Source organism: Globicephala melas, chromosome 11, assembly GCF_963455315.2.
Source record: "Globicephala melas chromosome 11, mGloMel1.2, whole genome shotgun sequence".
In the NCBI taxonomy this organism is placed as follows: domain Eukaryota; kingdom Metazoa; phylum Chordata; class Mammalia; order Artiodactyla; family Delphinidae; genus Globicephala; species Globicephala melas.
Genome location: NC_083324.2, coordinates 72,233,093 through 72,245,734, shown reverse-complemented (window position 1 = coordinate 72,245,734; position 12,642 = coordinate 72,233,093). Strand labels below are relative to the sequence as shown.

The 12,642-nt window shown below is 55.5% G+C and overlaps 1 protein-coding gene across 1 annotated transcript; it reads left to right on the top strand.

Annotated features, from left to right (window-relative positions):
* The first annotated feature begins 4,727 nt into the window (after window positions 1-4,727).
* NFKBIE (NFKB inhibitor epsilon) lies at window positions 4,728-12,225 on the top strand. Its single transcript, XM_030870573.2, has 6 exons — window positions 4,728-5,328; window positions 7,661-7,763; window positions 8,459-8,681; window positions 10,041-10,129; window positions 10,224-10,463; window positions 11,146-12,225. Exons 1-6 carry the CDS (start codon window positions 4,952-4,954, stop codon window positions 11,209-11,211), a joined length of 1,098 nt encoding a protein of 365 aa, XP_030726433.1. The 5' UTR covers window positions 4,728-4,951; the 3' UTR covers window positions 11,212-12,225.
* The last annotated feature ends 417 nt before the right edge of the window (window positions 12,226-12,642 follow it).

The window sequence follows — 12,642 nt, the reverse complement described above, 5'->3', positions numbered from 1 at the left end:
TTTGGTTCCCGCAAGTTCCCGGGGCTGAGAGTGGGGAAAGGAAATTGAGTCTTGGAACCCTAGGGAACAGCCTTATTCCCAGTTGGATGGTAAAGGGTTAAGGCAGGAGCCAGACTTCAGAGGCCAGACCCATCTGAACAAGGATGGGATAGGGTGAAAAGGAAAGGATTAGAGCTAGATGTGAGAAGGGACTAACAGAGGGCAGAAGAGGGGACTTTGAAACCAGCCTTCACTGAATCATCTTCCTACCCTAGGACAACAGCCCCAGAGAAGCAATGAAGTGTGTACATAGCCCTAGGCGGGAGATCAGGAAACCTGAGTACAGATTCTTAATCCTGGCTCTCTCATTAGCTGTGTGACCTTGGGCGAGTGCCTTCCCCTCTCTGAGCCTTAGTTTCCTCATCTGGGCAGTGAGAAAGTTGACTGGACAATCTCTAAGGCTCTGACTTTCTTCTGTGGGTGTAGGAGGCAAAGTCACAGGCCACAGGCCAGGCTGAGTGACTGCAGGTCGCCTGTCCCTTCATGCCATCCACCCACAGTGTTTTTCCCTGTCCCGCTTAGGGGCAGAAAGGAAACTGCCATTCATTCATTCCTGAATGCATCCATTCAATAAACAGGTATTAAGGGACTTCCCCAGTGGTCCAGTGGGTAAGACTCCATGCTCCCAATGCAGGGGGTCTGGGTTCGATCCCTAGTTTGGGAACTAGATCCCGCATGCATGCCACAGCTAAGAATCCACATGCCTCAACTAAAGATCCCGTATGTCCTGATGAAGACCCGGCGCAGCCTCAATTAATAAATAAAATAAATATATATTTTTAAAAAATCACATTTAACTTAAAAAAAAAAGGTATTAAATACCTACTGTGTGCCCTGTACAGAAATGCAAACATACAATTTCCTGTCCTCAAGGAGCACAAAGTCTAATGGGGAAGGAGGACATGGAAACCAATCATTATGATAGAATAGGATAAAGGCTACACTTGATCAATCTATGTGTGCACAGTCACTGCGGAATCCTGTTGTGTGTCATGTGTTACATTAAAGTCTTTGACATATAGTGACTTTCCCCATTTACCCACAAGAAACCAAGGCAGAAGGAGGGTTAGTGACTTATTCAAGGTCACTTGCTAGTACTCAAAGAGTGGTCCTAGAATCCAGACCTTTCCATAGGGATCTTTGGGGGTCAGAAGTCAGCTTGAGGCAAAGCCTGGATATCTGATCTTTGGGAATAGAGGAAAAGGCCACTGATGGTCCTGCCTCTCCTCTGGGACAGAACAGCCTCTGCCTCCACCCACACACCCACCTCCCACTCCTGGTCCTGCCTCCATTTTCCTACTCTTCCCTTTCCAGGGAAGGTGAAGGGGGCTCAGCCTGACTGTCACTTCAGAACTATCCAGCCTACATGATCCTCCCCAGCTCAGTGAGTCCATCCTCCCTGCCAAAACAGAGGGAGGGTGTGGTCCCAAAAGGCATGGTTCTCCTTCATCCCCATGGCAGAGGAAGAATCTCACTTGATGGCTCATTCCAGTGTCTCTCTCCTACCCATGATTTTTGGGAAGTCCTGCCTACAGCTAACTCCAACCCTTCTTCTGGTATCAGTTCACTCCACCTACTTCAGTGCTTACTGCAGATGGAGAGCAGAGGTCCTAACCCTGGCGTTTCCTAACCCAGATGGGATCTTCACATTCACCATTTAGTTGTTCTAATCTTCCTCCTGTCCCCCAGCCCCACTGCCTTCCTGACTCCATTTCAGGGGGCTTTGGAAGAGAGGTAGCCCAAGTTCTTTTGGCCAACCCCAGAGCTCCCAAGAGATAAAAGACCACCTCCCCTTTCTCCATACACACACATGCCCCCTCCTTGGAAGCCCCGAGAAAAGAGGGGTGAAAGGAGGGGGCTGTGGAAGGAGCCAGCTAACCGGCTGGTCACCTTGGCAACTGGGCCTGTTTCCTGAAGATGAGCCTGGCTGGAGTGGGCATAGATGGGAAGTGAGAGCACCACAGAGGGAACCAGAAAACAGAGAAGAGGACTGGAGGGGCCCAGCCTTGAAGATTGGAGCTGAGAGAGTGAAGTCAGGACCCTGACCATGCTGTGACCTGAGTCGAAGTCCCCAGGTCATCTTTCCAGATGACACTGCCATGGTCCCTGTTCCCATTCCTAAATATTCCCCACAAGGGCTTCCTGTCCTAGTACAGGCTACATTCTAGAAGTAGTCAGTGACTCAATGCTGACCTCATGTGGCCAGAAAAGGGGCTGCCAAACACCTGTTACGGTTTAGAGCCAGACACTGGACTGGATTGGGGTATGTTTTTCCTTAAAATCAGCCTCTGTACGTATGAGAGAGGCGGTCCCTGCACACTCCTGAGTTCCTGTGTCCTTGCAGAGAGCTCAGATGTCCCCAACCCCTTAGACCTTCAAAAAGGAAAGAAAGTTTCACTGAAAACATTTTTAAAGTTTTGGATTAGGAACAGGAAAACGCAGCTCTACACTTTCAGATTGTTTGACCTTGGGCAAGCCAACTCACCTCTCTGGGACTCAGCTTGCAACTTTAAAATGGAGGTGATTTTGAACCCAAGTGGTTAGGGTTGTACTTTTTGCTCCAGCCTTTGAGGTTGGGAGAGGAACAGGTCAGGGGAGGAAGTTGAGAACATCTGAAGTCACACTGACTCCAAGGGAAGGAGATGCCTCAATTTCCTTGGGCTTTCCCCTCACGGCTCCTCACTGCCTCATGCTCAACACACCTTCCCCACTCTGGTCATCGGTGGGGATGGAGAGCAGTGGGTCATCTCCTCCCTTCTGCCCTTCCCCCTCCCTTCTCCATCCACTCACGCCCTCCCCAAACAGAGACTAGGTACTTCTCCCAGCCCGCTTCCTTTCCCATCTCCAGTTCAAATGGAACCTCCCCTTCCTCTCACCCCACTGGGTAGTTGGCCCCATGCTGTGCCTCTCTAGCACCCTGTTTTCACTCCTATCTTAGCCCAATCACTCTGTGTTGTAACTTTGAGGGGGCTTTTTGAAGGCTGGAACCATGGGAAAATTTTTTTGTTGGGGAGGGGTGTTGTTGGTTATTACTGTTACTGTGATACTCGGTTTTGCTTCCAGCAGAGAGAACGATGTCAGGCATTTAGGAGAATCTCCATACATGTTTTTCAAGTGAATGAATAAAATGAGGTTTCATGGGGATGGTGGTAGGGAAGCTGCTTAGCAGCTGCCCGTGCACACCCCAGCTTCCTTCCCCCAATGCCAGAGATGGAAAAGGGAGATGTTTTCTTGGGGATGACCTTCTCAGTGCATTGCTGGAACTTGGGGTAGGGGATAAATCATGGGGCAGTGATCACCACGTGAGTGGGGTTTGCCTACATCCTCCTTAGCCCCAGGGAAAGTAGGGATGGGGAAGGAGGAAAGATGTGCTGGGGCTGGGGCTGCCGAGGGAACCTCAGCAGAGTGCTGCCCAGCATATCTCGGGCCTCCCCATCCTGGTCCCACAATAAGGAACTAAACTTCCCTAACCCGATGTCACCACCCGAGGCCACTGTTTCACCCCTGTGAGGAATGACCCCTCTGCTTTTTTAGACAACAGTTTTCCTGAAAAAAATCACTTTCAAAAAGCACATCCTGGGCTTTCCTGGTGGTGCAGTGGTTAAGAATCCGCCTGCCAATGCAGGGGACACGGGTTTGAGCCCTGGTCGGGGAAGATCCCACATGCCCCGGTGCAACTAAGCCCGTGGGCCACAGCTACTGAGCCCGCGCACTTAGAGCCTAGTGCTCCACAAGAGAAGCCACCGCAATGAGAGGCCTGCGCACCGCACCGCAACGAAGAGTAACCCCTGCTCGCCGCAACTAAAAAGCCTGCGTGCAGCACAAGACACAACGCAGCCAAAAATAAATAAATTTTTTTTTAAAAAAAGCACATCCTCATGTCCGATTCTATGTGATCTGGGAAGTTGACACAGGAGACTCTCTATCCAGGACCCAAAGGGAGAAGTTCTCCTTTAAAGACATGGGTGTCCCCTTTGTCTCCTGGAAAAGCAAGAGAAATTGAGAGCAATGGTCAGGAGACAGGTAGCAACGCTTCCCCGTCCCACCTCCCACGTGCCCTCCCCAGAGGATGCCCAGCTTGTGCAGATGATTAATAAATATTCCTTTAAAAACAAACTAATGGGGTCTTACCTGGTGGTCCAATGGGTAAGACTATGTGCTCCTAATGCAGGGGGCCCAGTTCGATCCCTGGTTGGGGAACTAGATCCCGCATGCATGCCTCAACTAAGAAGCCCGCATAGAGTCGGCATGCCCCAACTAAGAGTCCGCCATGCTGCAACTAAAGACCCCGAGTGCCACAACGAAGATCCCGCGCGCCGCCACTAAGACGCGGTGCAGCCTAAATAAATAAATAATTAATTTAAAAAAAGATCCTAGGAAGCATTTAAAAAAAAAAGAATAAATGAATGAATGAGAAAAATGAATGAAGAAACAGGAAGTGAAGGAAAGAAAGAATGCATGGAATTAACAAATGGAATGAAGAAGGAAGGGGGAAAGAATGAATGGATGGTTGGATAAATGAATGAATGAATGAATGGGTGAATTAACGCACGAGTGAGTCAGGACCGGGGAACCCCTGACTCGGAGCCAACGCAGAGGGCGGGGTAAGGGGGATTCCGAAGGGCGGGGCCTCGGTCCGGAAGCGCGGCGCCTGCCGGGGGCGGGGCCTGAGGGCGGGGCGAGCGAGCGCCTCAGACTGGGCTACCCAGCTGCCCGGAGTAGCGGATGCCGAGGACCCCGCCAGCGTTCCAAGCCTCTCCACGCTTCTCGCCGACCCCTCGGGCCCCCGCAGCCCGGGAAGAAGGCCACTCCGGGCCCAGCACCCGCTCTGCAAGGCGGACCTGCAACCCGGAAAGGCGGCGCGGAGTCGGATTCTGCTCGGACCGGGCCCCGGCGGGCCGGCGCCGCGGGGATGTCTGAGGCGCGGAAGGGGCCGGACGAGACTGATGAGAGCCAGTATGACTCGGGCATCGAGTCTCTGCGCTCTCTGCGCTCTCTGCGCTCTCTGCCCGAGCCCACCCCGGCCCCAGCCTCTGGGCCCTCAGACGGAGGGGGCCCCCAGCCCTGGACTCATCCTCCGGGAACCGCCAAGGAGCCAGAGGAGAAGGAAGATACAGATGGGGAGCGGGCTGACTCTACCTATGGCTCCTCATCGCTCACTGAGCCCCTGTCCTTGTTGGGGGACCCCAAGACCGAGGACCCAGCCCCAGACTCGCGGCTTCCCGCCGCGGGGGCGCTGAGCCCTCAGCAGCTGGAAGCACTCACTTACATCTCCGAGGACGGAGACACGTGAGTATGGGGGCTAGGCTAAGATAGGATCCCTTCCTCCCTCCCAATGCTAACTCGGGATCTCCCCCAGGAGCCGCAACCCCCTATGTGAGAATCCCTCAAGGCACCAGCCCTGGAAGGGGCCGTCCCCACTCTCTCTTTCAAACTTAACTCTCAACCCACTTTCTGTAGCCAGGACCAGTCCGGAGGACCTGGCATCATCTGCATGCCCCACCTTTTGGCAGGGCCCTTACCAGGCACCTGGAAACACAGCTAGCATCTTGGAAATCTATCAGTAACCCATCCCTAGGAAGAGAAAATTCCCCTGACCAGCCCAGTTTTGTTTTGTTTTGTTTTGTTTTGTTTTTTCCTTACTGGGGGACAGGGCGTCCTTGTTTGCTCAATATCTGGGATTCCCGGCCTCTGACCGCAGAATGCCCTGTCTCAAGGAACAAGAGGGGCCAGTTACAGGCTGCCAGTGGGCCCAGGAAGCTGGGGTTGGGGGTGCTGCCAGGGTGCATTGCTGAGGCTGGCCCTAAGGAGGAGGAGGTGAGCCAGGCTGGGGCACTCTTGCCCCAGCAGACAGACAGGCGGCTGGCTGCCCCAGCTAACTTCCTCCTCTGCTGAGAAAGGGGAAGTGAGGGCTAGAGTCAGCCTTACCGACACTCTCCACCTCCTGAGCCCCACAAGTCCCCCTCACTGTCCTGTGTGACCCCTTTACTTCATCCTTCCTCCCCAGGCCCAGGTGGAGCTTGGTGGAGACTGGGCTGGGGGGCAGTTGAAGTAAGAGACAGTTATGTGGCAGGGACTGGCCAGTTGAGGATTTGCCCCTCGGGGAGAAGAAAACACCGACAGGAGAGGGGGTGGCTGGGATTTGGGGGGGTGAGAAACAGAGTGGAGGGGAGCTGGGGTCCCAGATCTGGGATGCTGGAATGAACGGGGCTGAGGAGGCAGGAGATATCTGTCTTGACCTGCTTTTTTGGAGATGCAAGCGTCCTGGGTGGCCTTTGAGAAAGATAGTCTCTTGACCCAGTGGGTGACCCTAGGCCTTTTTGTACTCCGTGTCCAGATCACCAGCCCTCAGGCCCACAACCGAGATTGTGCGAGCTCCGTGCAGAATACCTATGGCTGACCTTTGACCCAGGGAGTGGCGGTTTCTGAGCCCGCCCTCCTTTGTTAACCTCCCAGCCCCTGCCTTGACCATCTCTAGTAGAGACAGATGTGGTGTCTAGACCCAAGGGAGGTTGGAGGGAGAGGTGTCAAGACTCCCCTGGGGGTTCCCTGAGAGGAGAGGGCACCTTCTTCCCTCCAGAGGTGTCTGGGCTGTGGGACATATGGAAATGGGAAGAGGAAGTGGGAGGAGGGGAGACTGAGGGAGAGAGGGAGGTGGCTGCAGGAATGTGACCAGAGAGCAGGCCCTGGCCGAGGGGATTTCCATCGCGGTTCCTCCCTCCCTCCGTCACTCTCTCCTGGGCCTCGCCTGCCACCAGAGCCAGCGCCCCTCCCACCCGAGCAGCCCCCTCCCCAGCCCAGACGGGCCTTTCAGCTGAGCTACCCGCCTGTCGAATGCCCCGAGGCAGCTGTCCCTGGCCTAGACCCTCCAGCTCCGGCTTTCATTTTCCCCACCTGATGTGGGGAAACCCCAAGGCTGGAACTTCCCCTCCTAGCCACCCCCCGCCCCCCAGGTTACGGCTCTTTATCCCCCACCAAGCACACATTTTCTGCACTGCCAGACCTCCCCTCGGAGGCGCGCATGGGAGCGGGGGGCCCTAGGTCAGGCCCCTCCCACGCCCCGCCGTCTGAAGAGTGGCCCTCTGGCCGCCCCGTGGAGGGCAGCAGGATAGGGTTCTGCCCTGCTTCCTGCTCCTCTGCCAAGAGCTTCTGTCTCTTGGAATGTGTTTCTGAGGGGGGAGGGGAGTGATCCCACCCCTGCCCTCTCTGTCCTCCCCGCTGAGGCGGGCAGAGATGGGGAGCCCAGCCCTGGAAACCCCCTCTGCACCACCCCAGCAGCTTTCAGTTTGGCTTTGAGCCTGCAGCTGCCCGGCAGGGCCCTGGAGCCAGAGGGGAGCGGGGTGTGGGCAGGCTGGACAGGAAGGACCTTGTCCCGTCAGCACCCTGCCCGCACTCTCCCTCAGCCAAGGCCCTCCTGAAGGCCAGAGATGGGAACTTGGAGCTCCCACCCCCAGGATCCTGGCTTCCCGCACCAACCCTCACTTCCTGGCCCAAACTCTCACTTCCCGCACCTCCCGTATGGGTGGCAGCTTAGACATTGATGTGTTCCTTCTAACCCCAGGACCCCAGCCCACTCTCTGTGGCCTGGGCCCTGACCCCAAACCTTGGCTCTTCCTCCCAGGCTGATCCACCTGGCGGTGATTCATGAGGCCCCGGCTGTGCTGCTCTATTGCCTGGCTTTGCTGCCTCAGGAGGTCCTGGACATTCAGAACAACCTTTACCAGGTGGGTGGAAAGAGTGGGCTGAGCCCAGATACCTGTGTCTGTCCCAGCAGCCATCCCCAGCAGCAGCACAGCATCCTTAGGCTGCTCTCTCAGGAAATCATATGCCAGACACTGGGCTAGAAGCTGAGGATGCAGAGAGGAGTAAGAAACAGCCTCTGCCCACAAGGTGCTCAAGCCTGGGCTAGGGGACTCGTGTCAATACCTAATTACACAGCATGGTGACAAGAGTTGTGATGGAGATGCGTGCCAGCTGCTGTGGGAACCAACGTCTGTGGGAAGCAGCCAGGGAAGGCTTAATATGAGAGGTGACTCTTCATAGAGCATTCAAGGAGGAGTTTGCCAGGTGGAGACTGCCTGGTGCCTCTGTCTCCTCCCCCCAACCTCTCCCCATCACCTAAGGTAACAGAGGTCTCCCCAGAAGGTGAGATACTAGACACTGCCCCCCACTCCATCCTTTCTCCAGGGGCTTAAGCGACCTAAAAGGAGAGCAGGGGGCCACTCCCCTCACCTTGCCTCCAGAATTGGGGTCCCAAGAACTTGGTGGGGGGTAACAGAAGGAAGACCAGGACCATAGCCTTTATAAGCAGTCCTCAAAGAAGGTGCTGGCCTCTGGCAATTTCTGTGCCCACGCTAGCATGTTCCTGGAAGTGGGAGCATGCTGCAGTGGCCCTGTGACCCTCTCTCTGTGCCTGCAGACAGCACTCCATCTGGCCGTACATCTGGACCAGCCAGGTGCAGTTCGGGCCCTGGTGCTGAAGGGGGCCAGCCGGGTGCTACAGGACCGACACGGCGACACGGCCCTGCATGTGGCCTGCCAGCGCCAGCACCTGGCCTGTGCCCGCTGCCTGCTGGAAGGGCAGCCAGAGCTAGGCAGAGGACCGCCTCACTCCCTGGACCTCCAGCTGCAAAACTGGCAAGGTGCGGGCAGCCTCAGGGCCCATGAGATGAGGAGGGGACAGGAGACAGGGACTCTTGGGGAAGGGAGGGTCACAGCTTGTCCATTGATGATGCATCTCCAGTTCTAAGCACATAGGTACTCAGAATACCTTTGCTTAAAGAAAGAATGAATGGACAAATGAGTGAATGAATGGGTTCTATTTCGAATTTATTGAGAACTTACTGTATGCTAAGCAGAGAGCTAAACTTTTCCCTCAAGATATTCAGTTTAATAGAGATTAGATGAACTCATTAATTTATTCAACAAAAATGTACTGAGGGCTTTCTATGTGCCAGACACTTGTAGGAGCCAGGCTTGCATCTGTGAGAAAAACAGAGAATGTCTGAGGCAAACAATAAACATAAGAAGTGAGTCCTCTAGGAGGTTAGCGGGCAGTCACTGCTGTGGAGACAGTAGAGCCGAGTGAGGGGACTGGAGTGGCGGGGGGTGATGTGATTTTTAAACAGGGTGGTCAGGGAAACCCTCATGGAGCCCGGACATTTGAGCAGAGATTTGAAAGAGGTGAGGGGTGTGAATCTGAATCTACTTCTCTAAGCAGAGAGGGGCCCAGGCCAGAAAGGAGCTAGCAAAAAGGCTAGGGGAGCTCACGGGAGGAGGTGGCCCCTGGGGAGGGGCTGGGGGCCTGAGGATCCAGAGAGCTCTCAAGAAGGTGGCTTTTGGATGCGGCCTGAAGGCAGGTAGAGTTTTAGGAAAAGTGAGTGAGTGAGTGAGTGTGTGTGTGGGGGGGGAGGGAAGTGTGTGTATGGGGGTGTGGGGGGGCAGGGGTGTGTGTTGGGGAGGGTGTATGGGGGAGGGTGTGTGTGTATGGGGGGGAGTATGCGTTGGGGGAGTGTGTGTGTGCATGGGGGAGGGTGTGTGTGTTGGGGAGGGTGTGTGCATGGGAGAGGGGGTGTGTGTTGGGGGAGAGTGTGTGTGTGTATGGGGGAAGGGAGTAAGTGTTGAGGGAGTGTGTGCATGGGGAGGGGGTGTGTGTTGGGGGAGGGGGTGTGTGTTGGGGGAGGGGGTGTGTGTTGGGGGAGTGTGTGTGCATGGGGGAGGGTGTGTGTGTTGGGGGACGGTGTGTGTGTGGGGGTGTCACTCAGCAACCTGACCCCTGAAGCGTGAAAGTTTCAATAACATGACACTGAAAAGGTGGAAACTTTGAGTTCCTTTCCCCCCAGACTTTTGAGGGGGTTTTTGGGTTTGTGTTTTAACAGTCCTGTGATCAGAGGCACTGAGTGGGCAGGGGGTCCCTTGGGACTGAGGGGTAAGGGAGGCCCCTGAAGAAAGGGAGAGAGAGCTAGCTGGTGGATGCAGCCCCCACCCTCACCCCATCCCAGGTCTGGCCTGTCTCCACATCGCCACCCTGCAGAGGAACTGGCCACTTATGGAACTGCTGCTGCAGAACGGAGCTGACATCAACGCACAGGTGAGGCAGCCAATCAAGGTGCTGCCCAGCCCAGGGCCCAGGCCCGGGATGCTTTCTCTTGAGGGCCTTGGCTGACACCCTTCTTCCCCGCCAGGAGGGCACGAGCGGGAAGACAGCGCTGCATCTGGCCGTGGAGACCCACGAGCGGGGTCTGGTGCAGTTCCTTCTCCAGGCTGGGGCCCGGGTGGACGCCCGCATGCTCAACGGGTGCACACCCCTGCACCTCGCCGCGGGCCGGGGCCTCAGAAGCATCTCATCCACCCTGTGCGAGGCAGGTGCCGACTCCCTGCTGAGAAACGTGGAGGACGAGACTCCCCAGGACCTGGCTGAGGATGTAAGAGGCAGACACTCAGCTCTGCTGTCCAGGACCTCCCCTGTGGAGACAGGCGCTGTAATAGCTGAAAGGGTCAAGGAGTTAGGAGCCCAGGGTGTAAATCACGGCTCTGCCGCTCACCAGCTGTGGGACCTTGGGCAAGCCTCTGCCCCTCTCGCAGTCTGTGTTCTTAATTGGTCAGGACCAGGGGCCCAAACTTGGACTCCTACAGGAGCCGTGCAGCTAAAGCGCATCAGAGAAGCAGGCTGGGTGTAAGAGAGCCAGGTGGTGGGGCCTGCGGGAGACCAGACAGTCTTTTGTCTGAAGGTCACTCTACTCAACTTCAGCAGATACTTGTAGAGGAGGAATGTGGGCCCAATATTCCCAGGTCTTGGAATTTTTTAAGACAGATGAAACCTAGGTTTTCTGTAGAATCTTTCCCATTTTTAAATGTTTGATTTAAAAAAATATTCAAAATGTTTTGTGAGTACCCTTTCCCAACACCCTCCTCCCAAAACAAAAACAGGCCCTAGAAGCCCTGGGGGACCACTGTTTTGGGGGTTAGTAGGAAGATTTGTTCCCTGATGTCCTTCAACGACACTTGGTGGGGAGGAAAGGGCCCAATAGGTCTCCCAGCCCCCTTCCCCCACCACTGCCTTTGTCCACAGGCCCTGATCTTGCTTCTCTCCATCCTCTTCCTCAGCCCTTTGCCCTTTTGCCCTTTGATGACCTGAAGATCTCCGGGAAGCCACTGCTGTGTGCTGACTGAAGCTGGGACAGGCTCTAGGGCCCCGGACGCTCCTCCCCTTCCCATCTGAAAGCTGGAGCCACAGCTGCTACAGTCTGGGCCCAGGCCATGTGCCCTGGGGACTGCTGAGGCCAGAGCCTGGGGCCAGCACAGTCCCGAGCTGAGAGGAGGGACCGCAAATAAGAGAGCCAGTCTGGAAGGAAGAGCTTCCAGGTGGATGGAAGGACCCCCAAAGCCCCAGGCAACCTGGGCGAAGCCTGTTTACCTCTGTTGAAGATGGCGGGTCTCTTGCCTCTACCCACGAGGGGTCAGCTTGAAGCTGCCAGCCGGTAGGCAACATGGACTCTCCTGAGTGAGGAGAGACACTGAACTGTGAGTGAGCAGGGCCCTAAAGGGTTCCATCTCACTGCTGAGGAGGACTTTGAAACACTGTTGTTTAAAGACTTCACACAGAAGGCCCTGAACTGAGCCTTTGGGGATGGGGAAGTTTCAAGAACATGACACTAAAACAGCAGAGACTTAAACACACCCCCCCCGCCCCACTCCCACCCCGAGTTGTTTTGTGCGTGTGCCTGTTTGTGTGCATTGGGGATTTTGAGACAGGCCTGCCCTGTGACCTTGTGGTGGAGGCAGAGAGAAGGAAATTGTCACTTGAGCAAGGTAGGGCCTTGTAGGGAGGGTAGGGAGCCTAATGGTCCTCAGGCCTCTCTGTCCAGCACAGTCTCTTGCCCTTTCTGTGGAAATGCAGTTGGATGGAGGAAGAGAAAGAGGAGTGAGAAGATGCAAGTGGGAGGCCTCACCACGGCCCTGGAGGACCCTGGAGAGAAGGGCTAGCCTGTGGAGGGTGACACGAGGGAGCGTGGCTTCGTATGTTGTTTTCTCTCATTCCACATATGTTTGAGGCACCTGTTAGGTCAGGCCTATGCTGGGATAGAATATGTGGGAATAAAACCGTTTCTGGCCCCTTGGAGACCTAGTCTAGTGAGGCAGCCATTAAAATCATAAACATCCAAATAAATATGTAATTGCAAGTCGCGATGGAAGGCAAAGAATCGTGGGAGGGAGAGCAGTGGAGTGGGTGTAGGGCCATACTTCGGGTGCTCAGGGGAGGCCTGAGTAGGGGTTTAGGGGAGAGCTTTCAGGGGAAGGCTTTTGGTGAATTAGAAGAACTGAGAGCAGTGGGGCTCTGCAGGGTGGGTGAGGGGGCAAGGTAGACGGGGGCCAGGTCACGCAGAAAGAACCTCCGAAGGTCATGAGGATGCGGGGACAGAACTGCTGCCCAGCCCCCGAAGGAAGGAGACATCTTCCTGCCAGAAAACGGGGAAATGGTAACATAAGGGGATGTGCCTGGGATGCAGAAGCTGTGTCCCCGTTCCTAGGATGGCAGTGGTCACCACCACCTCCGGGCCGGTGGTGAGGGCTAAGGGCGATGACGAAGCAGGGGCGGCACCG